The 13,877-nt window shown below is 34.2% G+C and overlaps 2 protein-coding genes and 2 non-coding genes across 4 annotated transcripts; 2 read left to right on the top strand and 2 right to left on the bottom strand.

Annotated features, from left to right (window-relative positions):
• The first annotated feature begins 982 nt into the window (after positions 1 to 982).
• Positions 983 to 6,040, top strand: LOC122598204 (kinetochore protein NUF2 homolog). Its single transcript, XM_043770806.1, has 11 exons — positions 983 to 1,331; positions 1,417 to 1,638; positions 2,027 to 2,117; positions 2,199 to 2,378; positions 2,987 to 3,076; positions 3,951 to 4,058; positions 4,574 to 4,627; positions 4,921 to 5,035; positions 5,119 to 5,276; positions 5,384 to 5,479; positions 5,732 to 6,040. The coding sequence occupies exons 1-11, from the start codon at positions 1,171 to 1,173 to the stop codon at positions 5,801 to 5,803; spliced, it is 1,347 nt and encodes a 448-aa protein (XP_043626741.1). The 5' UTR covers positions 983 to 1,170; the 3' UTR covers positions 5,804 to 6,040.
• Positions 6,041 to 6,572: 532 nt separating this feature from the next.
• On the top strand, positions 6,573 to 6,643 carry TRNAG-CCC. Its single transcript has one exon. It is a non-coding gene; the product is annotated as a tRNA-Gly (tRNA).
• Positions 6,644 to 6,742: 99 nt separating this feature from the next.
• Positions 6,743 to 6,815, bottom strand: TRNAR-UCU. The gene has a single exon. It is a non-coding gene; the product is annotated as a tRNA-Arg (tRNA).
• Positions 6,816 to 7,335: 520 nt separating this feature from the next.
• LOC122598042 lies at positions 7,336 to 13,470 on the bottom strand. Its single transcript, XM_043770648.1, has 11 exons — positions 12,971 to 13,470; positions 11,968 to 12,296; positions 11,775 to 11,852; positions 11,574 to 11,676; positions 10,711 to 10,799; positions 10,335 to 10,446; positions 10,122 to 10,175; positions 9,992 to 10,040; positions 9,161 to 9,261; positions 8,887 to 9,005; positions 7,336 to 7,859 (listed from the first exon to the last, which is right to left on the bottom strand). The coding sequence occupies exons 1-11, from the start codon at positions 13,379 to 13,381 to the stop codon at positions 7,514 to 7,516; spliced, it is 1,791 nt and encodes a 596-aa protein (XP_043626583.1). The 5' UTR covers positions 13,382 to 13,470; the 3' UTR covers positions 7,336 to 7,513.
• Positions 13,471 to 13,877: the final 407 nt, after the last annotated feature.

Genomic DNA, 13,877 nt, shown 5'->3' with positions numbered 1-13,877 from the left:
ATTCGCCACCTTTGGCGCCTCACCATTGCTGCCGACACCCTTTTTTGCATTTAAAACTAAAACCCGAATTGATTTGTTCGGTTTAATAAAATGAAAAAACTAATCGATTTTGTTCAATTTTTAGTTTTGACATACCGGTTTTTTTAATTTTTTGATTTAATTTTTGCTGACCCAAAAAATTTTGGTATGATATGTAATGCATTAATTTTTATGTAAAATGAAATTAATTGCATTAATAATTAAAGTATTTCATAGTTATAACTATAAAAGTTATAAAGAGACCTTGATAAAACTATAAGTATCTAACGTTTTTAACATGCATATTATATAATTGACTAATTTATATCTATATCTATACTACCTTGATATTTTAGGAAATACAATTTTACTAAAATATTTTATTGATTAAATTACATTATCAGTGTTTTAGTTTTTAAGATATATTTCTATATTACTCATTCCATCCCATTAAAAGTGTCATATTTTGAATATTAAAAGTCTTTACTTTTAAACTTTGATTTTTTATATATATTTTTTGTTATATAAAAGTTGATAAAAGTTATACAAATGATAATACTTTTTTTTTCCCGAACATTCAGTCGACATACGATATCGGGAAAATCTCACCGTATAATGGTGAAGCCTTGCATGTACCCTATACAACGAGATGTTGATCATGGGCTATTACAAGTATTCAGAGGAAAAAACCCTAAAGTTTTGTCATCCCTAAGGATCGAACTCAAGACCTTGGTTAAAACCGAGAGTGCCTCTAACCAGTTGGACTGACCTCATTGACAAATGATAATACTTTTAAAACACAATCAATTTATATAACTTTTATCAAATATTAATATACACAAAAAAATTTATTTAAGGTCAAAATTAAAAACATTCGAGTTTAAAAATTGAAAACATGACATATTAAATAAGACAGAGAGAATAATTATTTTTATATCATCACCTGCTACTGTTTTGTATCGTGCTAGTCGATCAAGTTTTTTGTTTTTGTTTCCATCAAATTCCACTGGCGGGAAAACACACTCAAAAAGTCCGCCCAATTCCTCTTTTCAGCACAAACTATATATCTTCTTTTTCACTCACTCTCACACATACAAACACACACACACACACACACACACACACACAGTTCAAAGAGAGAAAGGAAAGAAGATGTCAAGGTTCGAATACCCTCGTCTTCCCCGGAGAGAGATAATCGTGGTACTAGCCGACTGCGGAATCGCAACCGTAACCGAAGCCGATCTAGCAAACCCTAACCCTGACTTTGTTTTCAATCTCTACACTCAGTTACTCGTTCACCTTGATATTCTCAAGTATTCATTTCTATACCCTAATTTACATCCATATCTATATCTATATATAATTATTATCTATTATATTTATTATGTGGAATTACAGGGGAGAAGATATTGGACTAATTGAATTTTCAAAACTAGAGCATCTTGAGAACCCTGATTTACATGTAGATTCTGTTCGATATATGACTTTGTTTCACAATATTGGGAGTATTCTGAATTTTCTTGAATGCCCTAAGAGGTTTTCTATAAAAGATTTAATTAAGCCCGATGCCGAACGTACCGAATGCTTTGTTAGTGCCATTCTTAACTTTTGTCTTCACAGGTATACCTTTTTTCCCATTGCTTTTTATTCTTTCTAATTATTATCATAGCTTGTATTGATTCCATTATTTTGTGGAGCTTGTTAGTATGAAAAATGAGGAAAGTTGCGAATTCGATATAAATTTCAGCAATATCAAACACCCTTCTCTAAAAGACTCATTTTTTTTTGTCATTATACTAAGTTTGGATATCGAAAAACTAATTAGTTAATAAAAATTCAAGCTTTTTGAGTCAAGATTGATTCCGAGCCCAAAATTACTTGACCCTTTTGCAGTCTTGTATAGAGCTTTTATTAGTTGAAAGGGATACCTGCCTAGGACCTTGGGGAAATGTTTGTGACCTATGCTATATGGATAACTTTTTTGGATTTTGCTTTAAATATATTTTAGAGACACAAGAATGAATGAACTAAGGCAGTTTGCGGATGAGTTATCCGTTCTTGATGAACAACGAAAAGCATTTGAAGATAGAATGTCACAGGTAGGTCTAAAGATAATACATTTGCTGCATTATCAGTCAGATTTAATATAAATGAAGCATCTAATTTTATCACCATTGCAGTTGACTTTAGAGTTATCAGAGTTGAACGAATCAAGAGACCGGGAGATGCCTCTTATTCAGGAACTCGATGCTAAAATCAAAGAGATGCGCCAAAGTATATCAGCATATAATAAACATCAAATGTCCTTGAAGGAATCTATTAACAAAAAGAAGGAAATATCAAAAGAAATGGAGGAGGAGGTATGCTTGTTGTTGCCTGTTAGTGTTTGGACTTCTGATTGATTGTTGAATTTGTTTGTATATACTTGAGTAAACTACAGTTTCAATATGTCTAACTTGTTAAGAATCGGAAAGGTCAAATTATGATGATCAAACGTAGTTGTTCATACAATGATCTATAGTTTTGATATTAAAAGCTATGTAGGCGAATCATGATATTAGAATATATTATTCGTCATTAATGGGCTTATTTTTAAAAAAACACAAGCTACATTTCCCCATGTCCCAACATACTTTCTGTTGAACTTTTAAAACAACTTATGGGGAAAAGTAGCTTGTTTTTTTAGGCAATAAACCCATTATTAATTTGTATAGTAATCTGCTCATTTCTGGTTTGATAGTTCTTTTATATGACATGAGCACTTTACCTCACGAGTAGAAGTTTTTTTAAGACTTTAATCGATGTTTGTTTTATATATAGCTCTTGAAGGGACAATGTGTCATTTAAGGGGTCTTGCTAGCTTAATTGGATTTCTTTTTTCAATGTCAAAGTCCCTGTTCAAGTCTATAATCAGGTATTTTTGTATGTCCTTGGTTGAAGTCTAAGTATCTCTTCTGCTTTTCTTCAGATTTCTAGTGCTGAGTTTGCTCTGAGTCAAAGTGTTCAAGAAAATGCCCGTCTCCGCTCAAAAATTGTCCAGTCTCCAGTTAAACTACAGGTAGAAGTTATTTAAGCTTGTCATATATATTGTTTCGCCTGTAGTTAAAGATATACAGTTACATATCTGAATGCCATTTACTGTATGTTGGCTGATTAAGTAAAATGTCTCATGTAAATATGTACCAGTAGCTTGTCATATCTAAACTGTTTAGCTACACTATTAATTTTTAAAAGCTAAGTACGGTATTTGACAAGTTCCTTTTATGAGTAGATAGGAATGAGTGTTTGATATAGGGGACCTAAACAGTCAACCCGACAAGTTCTTTTTATGAGTAGATAGGAATGAGTGTTTGATATAGGGGACCTAAACAGTCAACCCACTATAGTCACGATGTAATGGCATTTGCCAAAATATGTATCCGGTTCATGAGTATCTGCCATCATCCATTTTGTTAATTGAGTGGGTGAGTTGGTAAGCAGATTTTGTTCAGGAAAGCGTATTTTAGTTAAGTATTTGTCATGTCTCTTGGCAATATTCTTTTTTAACATATGTAAAACATGGTAGTAAAAATGGTATTTGAATTGGCTTTGTTGTTTCTTCATCACTGTTACGAGAAAGCAATCAGCTGTTATGATGATTGCTATAAACCTATGAAGCAACTAAGTCAGTCAGAAGATCAGAGCACTTACAAATGCTCTATTCTGTTGAAATTTACTGGTTCTCTCAAAATAGAACATGAACTATTGGACAAATAGTTATTTGTTCTGCTATAATACAAAACATATTTCTGTCAATTGGATTAGAGGTGTTTAGGTACGTGAATGACCTAATGTTTTCTGTGCTTCTGGCAATGGATTTTACTTATAGTTTCTATTACCCCCTATATATTTACTTATATTATTTTTAATATTTGTTGATTTAAAACTCATAGAGGGCATTGGAAGAGAAAAAAGCAGTTCTAGTTGAGGCAAAGAATGCAGAGAGAGCAGCAATGCAGTCCTATCATGAGCAATCTGCTGTACTTGAAGTTTATACCAAGGTATATATCAGCCATGTTCTATTATGTTCATGTTGCTACTTGTAAGCACAATGTGGTAGATAAAGAAATTGCCTTGCTCTATTATCACTAACTCTAGTTCTAGCTATGGCAAATATTTAGTAAAAGTACTGTATACGCTAGTCAAGAATCAAGATTTTGCAGAAGAAATGCATGTAATCCCCACCCACCCCCCCAAAATAAAATAAAAATTTATATGTTGCAAGTTACAACTATAAAATTTAATGGTTGATTATGATGAAATAAATTGAAGTCAAATTACCGAAAAAAGGTTGGCTTCTGTACAGTACTTTATTTCCTTGAATGGGAAATCAAATACTGTAGCTGACCTTTGACGAGTCCTTGCACTGCAATTGATCAGAAACAGCATTTTCATTGCTCTGAAAATCTGTCCACAAGATATTTTATCTGCAGTTGGGCATTGAAATATCAAATGTTATGTAACTGAGGTATAATATATTGACCACATGACATCTTTGATGTATGTTCTTTCTCAGGCTAGCGAGAAAATGAACAAACATTTGGAGCAAATGCAGACGTTGCAAGAAGAGGTTCTCTTAAATTACTGCTATCATGGTCTATCATATTTTTTATTTTGAACAGCTCATGGTATCATTTACATGCTTTTGTTCTAGGTTATTTCAGTTTTCTGGGAAATAGTTGAGTGCAAACATGTTTAGTAATTTCACATTTTCTTCAAAGCTAGTTATTTTTGAAACCAATGCCATGTAACGATTGTTGTGTCCAATATAAACTAGAAGTGGCGAAAGGACTTCATTTTGTTGGACAAGTGTACATGGCTACTCTAAAATCAATTTTTTGAGGCATATTGGTTCTTGAACAGGTGAATTCAGCCAAACAGGTTGAGAAAGATGTTAAGTTTCTGAGAGTTAAGATCAGGGATCAGGAGTTGCTGGACAAACCACTTGACGTGAAACTGTTTGAACTGCAAGGCAGAGGTGTCTCTTGTTTATAACCCTGTGCTACTTGACCTTTTAAACCATCCAAAACTTATTGACTCCAAAAACATTTTCTTTTTCAGCCGACCAGTTGGAGGAATTAGTAAAACTGACGGAAAAAGAAAGAGATGCCAGCTGTGAAGAGGCTTCCAAAGAACTTAACAACGTGAAATCACAGTTGGAATTTGATCGCCGTGGTCTAGAACAAAGGCGAAGGAATGTAGAAGCTTTAGTTGTGGAGGTATGGATCCTTTATAAACATATTTAACTGTAAAACAAAAATTAAGAACTCGGGTAATGTTGATGGATATATCTTTTTTTTGTATATTTATTTTTGAAACTTGCTAGGCGGCTGCTATCAATGAAAATGTCAATAAGGTAAAAGAAGAAGCAACAGCTAGAAAGCAGATGTTACTAAGTAAAGCTCAAGAGCTCGCTGAAGAGGTAAACATCCTTTGTGTTTGCTGTCTCAAAATCTTTTCAATTATATACATATACACTTGTGTTTGTTCTATCTCAAAAATATTTCAATTACATACATATGGAGTTATTGTAACTTATATCCTTTATGAATATGTGGATCACATACCTACATATACGCACGGGCATTTGAACAATTGTTACTTTTATTCAACTATAGTGATGTTTTTATGTATTGGTATATTTTTCTAAATGAAAACATTGCATATTGTGTAGTTTTTCAAACATTCAAATGCTACTGGGCCAGTTATTTCTCAAATAGAGGCGCTAGATGTAGAAGATCCATGATCATTTGAAGCACAACCGTTGAATCCATTCTTAGGTGGATTATTCTTCGCTATGAAGCTTACTTCTAGTTAATCGTTTGACGTTGTAATTAGAGTTAAATTAGTCTAAGATATATGAAATGTATGCACTAATACATATATGATACCACTTTAATGTTTACGTTTTTTAACTACTTGCATAAACTTCATAGCATTTATTAAACTCAATTTGTATTCATTACATGCGTTTTGTGTAATTCACGAGAACTAAATTTCTTTTTTCATGTATTCTTTAACTTTTTAATTACCTTTGGAGTTTCGACACAATCCTTACTACTGATATATTAATTGATTTTATGGACTATGGTCTTGTTAAGTTAGACTTAAAAAATTCAAAACATGACACTTCGAGTATATATTAAGACATTAAATTATATTAAGTTAGGACAAACTTCAATTAAGAAATTTTATCTATTAGCCTCTTGCTTTAGAATATTTTGATTCAAGCCAAAAGGTAAACAAGTTAAAATCGATTATTACAAAATCTTGAGGTCATGTTTAGTATATTAAATAGACTCCCAACATTATTCATTCATATATTTATAATGGTAACTCCATGCATTATTATTCTCATTCTCAATATAAACATGGAACAAGAGTAAATCATTGAGCATGCTTTGAAGTTTTGAAATATTTTCTTCATCTTCTTCCCTTTTTAAAGCCAATGTATCTATTTACATATAGAATATATAATGGATTTATATCTTATATTAGAAATGACAAAGCGTAAAGCGTATCTAGTGTAGTGGTATCATAGTACCCTCCCACGGTACTGACCGGGGTTCGATTCCCCGGATACGCATCTGACTTTTTCAATATTTTTACTTATTATTGAAATAAGAAATTTTTTTTTTTTTTTTTTTCTTTTCGTGTATAAAGATCAGTAACAAAAAACAGAGAGCACGCCCAGTGGGACTCGAACCCACAATCGCCTGATTAGAAGTCAGACGCCTTATCCATTAGGCCATGGGCGCTACATGTTACAACATCTACATTGTATGTTAATAGTTCGGGTCTTCGGGATATAGTAACATGTACAACTAAAAACTCAGTGATACATTTGGAAGCAACTAAAAATATGGTTATAATCTAAGTGAGACATATATTTCCACGAGAATTATACGAGTAACTCTGACACATTTGGAAGCAATCTAGGAATTGGTAAAGTTGTTGGAGAGGGAGATCGAGACTTCGAGAGTAATTATAGGTTGAAAAGGAGCCACTTCGAGGTTCTATGGTCCAAAGTAACATATACATTATTTTTCACTCAACCCTTGCTTTTATACCTCCTCTCTTATGCAAATCCGATATGTTCATCTCATATAACCAATAACGACACATGTAATTCCCAGTAACATTTTGGCGCTCCATTTAAGTTTAATTTAATGACTCGTTGACTCTCCTTGACTAACCAAAATCACCAAATGATTCATATAATCATATCATATGAAGAAAGAAAGAAAGAAATGTATGTGTCCAAATGTTCAACCATCATGAATTATAACCATTTTTTTCATTTATTGCCTTTGGAACATCAGAGAACAAATATTAGAGTTACACAAAGATTGTTACAACAGAACAAAACAACCTCCTAAAAGATGTTATCTTGTAAAACGATGTGAACCATAATAAATTATCTAAAAATCGATTTCTGTAAGCACGTGAACTTATTCTACAAGAAATTTCTTTGAAAGGACCCAGAAGAAAACCGGGAAGTCAACCCTTGTGCCATATTTTCAGCATCTAGTTTGACATTCTGCCGTCCAGCAGTCAAATCTTTCTCACGATCCCAAGGTTTCCAAGGATGCTGACCCTCCCATTCTTGTTTCTGTTTTTCCTGCCCTGCTTTTGACTTTTTCTTTGACCGTACTCGTGTAGATTCTTGATGCTTTTCAACCAATGATTTTGACCTTTTTGCTTTATTGTATTTGTCCACCAATTCCGCATCAGCATTGCTTGTTTTCTTGTCTTGGTTATCGGCAGCTAGTGCTGCAGCCTCGTTATATGCCTCCAAATAACTACCAAGTGATGCAAACAAATTTTAGGACTTTCAAGAGAATAAAAAATATAAAAAGCGACCTCGACAAAATTTAAAACCTCCAACGTTGTTACATTAGTAGTTAAAACTTCAGGCTTGTCAGGTAAAATAAAATTTGCAACTTGCTTTGTCTTAAATGGAAGATTACAATTTTCTGATATTCAATTATTGGAACTAGACGCGGCAATATGGGCTAGGGTGTAAAGACTGGATATAAAGCTTTAATGGTGAGTGTGTGAAAAAGTGTAGTGTGTGTATGGAGGTGTGTGTGTGTGTGTGTGTGAGAGAGAGAGAGAGAGAGAGAGAGAGTTTTTTTTTGACAAGTGAATTTTACCTCAGACGCGTATGATGTGTGCTAATCGCACAACGAAAGGGTCCCACACTAAGCGGATCTTAAATAGCCTTTCTCACCATACCACCTCCTTAATTGGAAAATACCGTCGAGGAGAACCTACCAAGTCTCGAACTCGGGACCTTGGAGTAAACTCCCTTGGGGCCCCGCATAGCAGGTTTAGTGAAACACCCCTAGCCACTGGGGATAGTTGTTGAATGAATTGTATTAAAGTGAGAGAAAAGGTTGCAACATAGGGGTTGAGAGGGTATTTATACATTTACACTAACTTTCACTTATACCCCACAACAAAACAAAGTTTAGACATTAAGTACAACATATAGAAGATAATAAACACTATTTTGTTTTTTTAACAAGAGGTAAGCACTAAGTAGTGTAGGTCAGAAAAGGTAATTTTTATGTCAGAAGGGTTGGGTTAAAGCAAAACACTTTCAACAAGTCAAAACTCACTAATATCCTTAAGATAACCAGCACCCTAGCAGTACTTGCCTGGAAAATTTTAAATTCCGTAGTTGCGAAAAAATTGGCAAAAGGTCGGGGATTATAATATCTACACCCGATCAGGAGTACATCAAATAATGCAATCATAATCAGGTTTGAGCATACAAAATCTTAACAAAGTAAACATATAACAAAGAGTGAAGATGTGCCATACTTCATTTTAGCTTTCTGGGCTCTGTCTAAAGGGGTATCAGTCCAGGCACTGGTATCACCCCGCCCTTGTTTGGAAGTCCTACTAAAGCTCTTCACTGATTGCTGCGTTGCCACACCAGGCTAAGGAAAAGAGAAGAATAAGAAAGTCATACAATAAGTTAATATTGTAAAGAAGATCGATGTATCCAAAGCGGTTAATACTAAACAAACTAACAATGGAAAAACAATCTGAAAAATATCAGATCCTCTGTGAATGCCTTTAAAAGAAGCCTTACTTTTCTCTCGGGAGGAAGTGTTGTCATCCATTCATCTCTTCTTCGTTCTTCTTTAACATCCATCTCAGCTAAGAGTGCGTCATCACCCTCCATAGAAATACCTGAAAAGACATAGCTTTGTACTTTTATATTAATGGAAAATCAGTTAAGACAGTAATAACATGATCGTAAATCCCCATTAACATGCCTACTGTATTTTTTACCCGTCAATACGCGGTTATTCACCAACAGGTTATCGTAATAGACTAGAGAATTGAACAAAAGTAGAAGAAAAGATACATAAAATATAGAGCTATACCTTAACCTTTCTCACATTGTTTCAAAAGATTAAACTGTGTTTATATTCCAAAAATAATTACAAAGTATCAACGAATGGGACCACCAACCACATTTGTACTTTAACCATAACCGTTCATTCAAACAGGAATCAGTATTGAAGATATGTAGATTGCAACAAAGTTCTCTTTTAGACAATTTAGTTTACAAACCTATATATACGTGCTTTTGGTGGGGTTTTGCAGGGGTATATCTGCGGCCACCTCAAGTAGGTATCACTGGTAGACGGGGAGGATACCCATCCCAGTCCCAGATATCATATACCCGTCAACAGTACAAATTTTTTCCCATACACATAACGGCGGGTGAAAATTACTAAATTTACCCTCCCATAAGGAATGGTTATCCGTGGATCGCGGGTTTTTTTCTCTCCAATTGCCAATAAGACATGCTTTGTGAGTAATCTACTAGTAGGATGTTAATCAGACCATCATAATATCATATCATGACTTCACATAGCTCTTAAGTAAAGGATGGTGAAAACTACGAGCTCACCTTGCAAACGACGCCATTGTGCAGCTTCACGCATAGCTTTCAGCTCCAACTACAAAAAAGCACCAAACTTAGATTCCACAACCTAACAAGTCACTACCAGTTTCCAACCATAATCAAGGTAGGCATGTACCTTGTATCGTTCCTTTTCCTCCTTCTCGTCAATTTTGTCATCCATTGCTTTTCGCTAAAATACAGAACATATGAGAAAAGCAAATAATCACCAACTCCACAAGGGTTCAAGATAAAAACATTATAAAAGCTAAAACCAAAAAAGCATTTTGAAATTTCAAGATAAGACCCCATGGCAGATCTTGATAGTAATTAGCAAGTACAAAATACTAACCTTGACTGGATCTTGCAAATCCTTAAAAGCTTTATTCAACTTGATGAATGCCTGGTGGGCTTCTGGATGAGGGCACTTGTCAGGGTGAACCATAAGAGACAGCTTCCAATATCTAAAACCATATAAACATTACATTAAATGAAACATATATAAAACAATGAAATATATACCAAAATATGATATAAATTATGCAAAAACCATATATATGACATTACTACTAATTAACTAATACATAAGAAGCATCTAATTAAGAAATCTGTCAGGCCTTAGATTTGACTGTTGCCACATATCTAATATAAAAGATCAGAATATAAACGAGCAAAAATATGTAAATAGATGGGATAATCAACTTGCAATAATGTTAAGAAACACTTGCCTCTTCTTAATGCTGTCAGCTGCCATATTCCTATTTACTCCAACTACATCATATGGGTTATCAACCTCTGCTACCATAATTCTTGTAACCTGATCATATAAAGGCCAAGAAGTTAACAAACTAATTTCAAAGCATATACACCAAGATAAGCTGCATACACATGGTCTGAAATGCTACGGAACAAAAGATGAGCAAATTATTATTTCATCCATCCTTGAGGTTTACAACAATTTCCATTCTTAGATGTCCCAAATCATTTGCATCTATTCCCTTATTAGCAGAATTAGTTACTTACCCATTTCCGTCATTACAAATTATTGATGGTATCAACGTCCATCAGGATATTCACACCATTTTTTTTATTATGGAAGGTTAGTTTTGCATGACTAATAGTCAAGCACTAGTTAATTTAAAGATCAAGTTATTCATTGCAACTTCTGGGGCATGAGGACCATATAAAATGATGAAGGCTAGTTAATGCCTTTTTATTTAAATGGCGAAACATAAAAGAAGGCTGATATGATGACCATTTCTCATAACTTAATGGTGCTTTTTGAGAATTGTGCAGTTTCTTACCGAAATACAATATGCCTTCCCTTTAATGGCTGCAATGCACAATACTGGATATATTGAACAACTTTTAAAATATCAGACCAAGGCATATACCCCTTGAAGAAAAGTTTGACTTTGCATAACATATTAATATTAAAGACAACAAGAGTTGGGTCAACTGAGAATGGATGCAACAAAAATTCTACCGCGTCACTATTTGGTAACATGAAAAAGGTCATGTTCAGATGGCAATACAAGATTGAAGAGAAGTAATATGATGAACAACATTCAAAAGCAAAGAAAGTCGTGACCTCCTCAAAACGCTCTGCATCATTGGCAGATGCAGCCTCCTGGACCACAGCAGGGGGTGGAGGTCCAATAAATAGTTCATCGTCATCACCTGCTTCAGCTTCCCTACAATTAAACAAAGTTATATTAAATAGCAGTTCTGAACTAATATTTAAGAAAGTAAGATAACTGACTGACTCAGTTCCTGATGAAAACTGCCATACCTTAACTCCGCCTCTGCTTCGGTTAATTTGGCTGCTGCAGCAAGCAATTCGGCAGATGGCATTGCAGGTCCAATAACTCTGAATACTCAAAAAGATTGGCATGAGTCAGAAGTCAGAAAACCGGAGGTATAAATAGAAGACACAATCCGTTCAAACTACAAGGATCACAAATAACAAGGGTAAGGAGTCCAGCCTTTTCCTCAGAGCTGGCATGTCTTCTTGCACACATGGAAGATTAGAACTACCATCATCAGGTCTTTGTTCGTCATGTGGTTGTTCAGAACATAAGCCATTATGTGGTTCATGATTATCAATAGGATGATCTTGAGATTCCACTTTAGGTCGTATAACAGCTCCAACAACTTCCAGAGTTGGACGGCCACCAGAAGGCAACAGAAAGACTAAATGGCTTTTTTCATTAAGGTTCAAGGATAAGAATAGCTTTTGCAGATATTTCACTAAAGACTTCTCAGATAGACCAGATATATCAACTGCTTGTCCATCATCAATCATGCGAAGAAGCTGAGATAAATATATTACTATATTACTATGGAGAAAAAAAAAGGAAAATCAACATGACATAATAGAAAGTTGACCTATGACAAGACCCTGTATTATTACCATGGTAATTATATATAGAACATTATTAATTCTTGATATTATTCGGATAATTATCAGATACGTCATAATTCACATATAGATTAGAAATTTATTTATAGCAGAAGACTCTGTTTCCATGACTCCATGTACTTCATCAGATCTACAGGACAGGAAAAGTTCACCAAAAGGAGCCTCTTTACCAGCCCTATACTCTAACTACAATCAAAGGAAAAAAGATTCCAACTTAGCTTCGAAGCATAACGTACTCCAGCCTAACATACTCCCCAACTTCCATGAATTCCATTTAGTTGTAACATAACCGAATACACTCCTTTCAATGCATCATACACCAAGCTACTTGTTAATCCCAGATGTCAAACCTCATTCTTCCAAACCGTATACGGACAGTTTGCCATTACTCATTTAAGTGCTTATTCACTTATTGCTTAGTATAATTCAATCCCAAACACTATTCTGAAAACTAAGTATCTGCTAAAAATTCACTATATTTACCAAACCAATACTTCAAAAATGATCAAAAACGCAATATATAAAAATATACAGAAATAATAATGAAATTAAAAGCGAAATAGTACCTGTTCTAAATCATTAGATACAGCAGGAAATTGATCCAGAATATATTTAACAACATCAACTGGATCATCACGCTGAGTCATCACCTCGTCATCTTCTTCCGATTCCCTATCTGATTCAGAAACCCTACTTTTCGATCTCCGGCGACTACTTCTATCTCTATCTCTATGTTTCTTCTTTTTCTTTCTACTCTTCTCTTTCTCTCTCCTTGAGCTCCGTCGTTCGCTGCTCCGACTTCGTCGGTGTTTCCGTCTGCTGCTGCTGCTGCTTTTGTGGCGTTTTGAAGATGGAACGTCGTCGTTTTCGGAAGATGAAATTTCGAAAGATGAAGATGATGATGAAGATGAGAGTGAATCGTCTGAGTATCTTCTTTTCTTTTTCTTCTGCTTTGTTTTATTCGAATTTTCTCCCATTTTTTTTTTCTTTGTGATATTGGCTGGTGTGCTTTTCCGGCTAAGCAAATCGACGGTGGTGTTAACTGTGGCGGAGCGATATATATGTGTTTAATAATTTTTTTTTGCATAAAATTGCTTTCGCCTCCTTCAAGATATATGCGTGTGTAAAATACACACCAACTTACTTTAATTTTTTTTTTCGTAAAATGGTAAATTTATTTAAAAATGTGGATTTTATTTTTTTTGAAAAAATAATATGATCCTTATAGTCATGTTAAGGTTAGATTGATTTTTAAGTTAATTTTTTATATTAGTTTATAATTAATAACTATTAACTTTTTGTTCAAAAAATAAAATATAAAAATAAAAGATGGATACCCGCACAATGCGCTGGCGACGGAGGTGGCAGCAAAGGCTGTGTGGTGGTGGCGACTGATGAAGATAGCAATGACAGTTGGTGATAGTAGCAGCCTCGAGTGTTATAAGTAATTATTATAAATGTAATTGATGTAAG

Source organism: Erigeron canadensis, chromosome 4 (assembly GCF_010389155.1).
Source record: "Erigeron canadensis isolate Cc75 chromosome 4, C_canadensis_v1, whole genome shotgun sequence".
NCBI lineage: Eukaryota > Viridiplantae > Streptophyta > Magnoliopsida > Asterales > Asteraceae > Erigeron > Erigeron canadensis.
This window is presented reverse-complemented; position numbering and strand designations above follow the sequence as displayed.

What these genes read in the sequence shown, in the direction of transcription:
- LOC122598042 (XM_043770648.1), bottom strand. Translation starts at nt 13,381, where the DNA reads ATGGGAGAAAATTCGAATAAAACAAAGCAGAAGAAAAAGAAAAGAAGA. An exon ending in GCTGACAGCATTAAGAAGAG is followed by an intron (nt 10,447 to 10,710) that starts GCAAGTGTTTCT and finishes ATATGGTTTTAG; the next exon opens with ATATTGGAAGCTGTCTCTTA. An exon ending in GCCCAGAAAGCTAAAATGAA is followed by an intron (nt 7,860 to 8,886) that starts GTATGGCACATC and finishes ATCACTTGGTAG; the next exon opens with TTATTTGGAGGCATATAACG.
- LOC122598204 (XM_043770806.1), top strand. Translation starts at nt 1,171, where the DNA reads ATGTCAAGGTTCGAATACCCTCGTCTTCCCCGGAGAGAGATAATCGTG. An exon ending in GTTTGAACTGCAAGGCAGAG is followed by an intron (nt 5,036 to 5,118) that starts GTGTCTCTTGTT and finishes TTTCTTTTTCAG; the next exon opens with CCGACCAGTTGGAGGAATTA. An exon ending in CTCAAGAGCTCGCTGAAGAG is followed by an intron (nt 5,480 to 5,731) that starts GTAAACATCCTT and finishes CATATTGTGTAG; the next exon opens with TTTTTCAAACATTCAAATGC.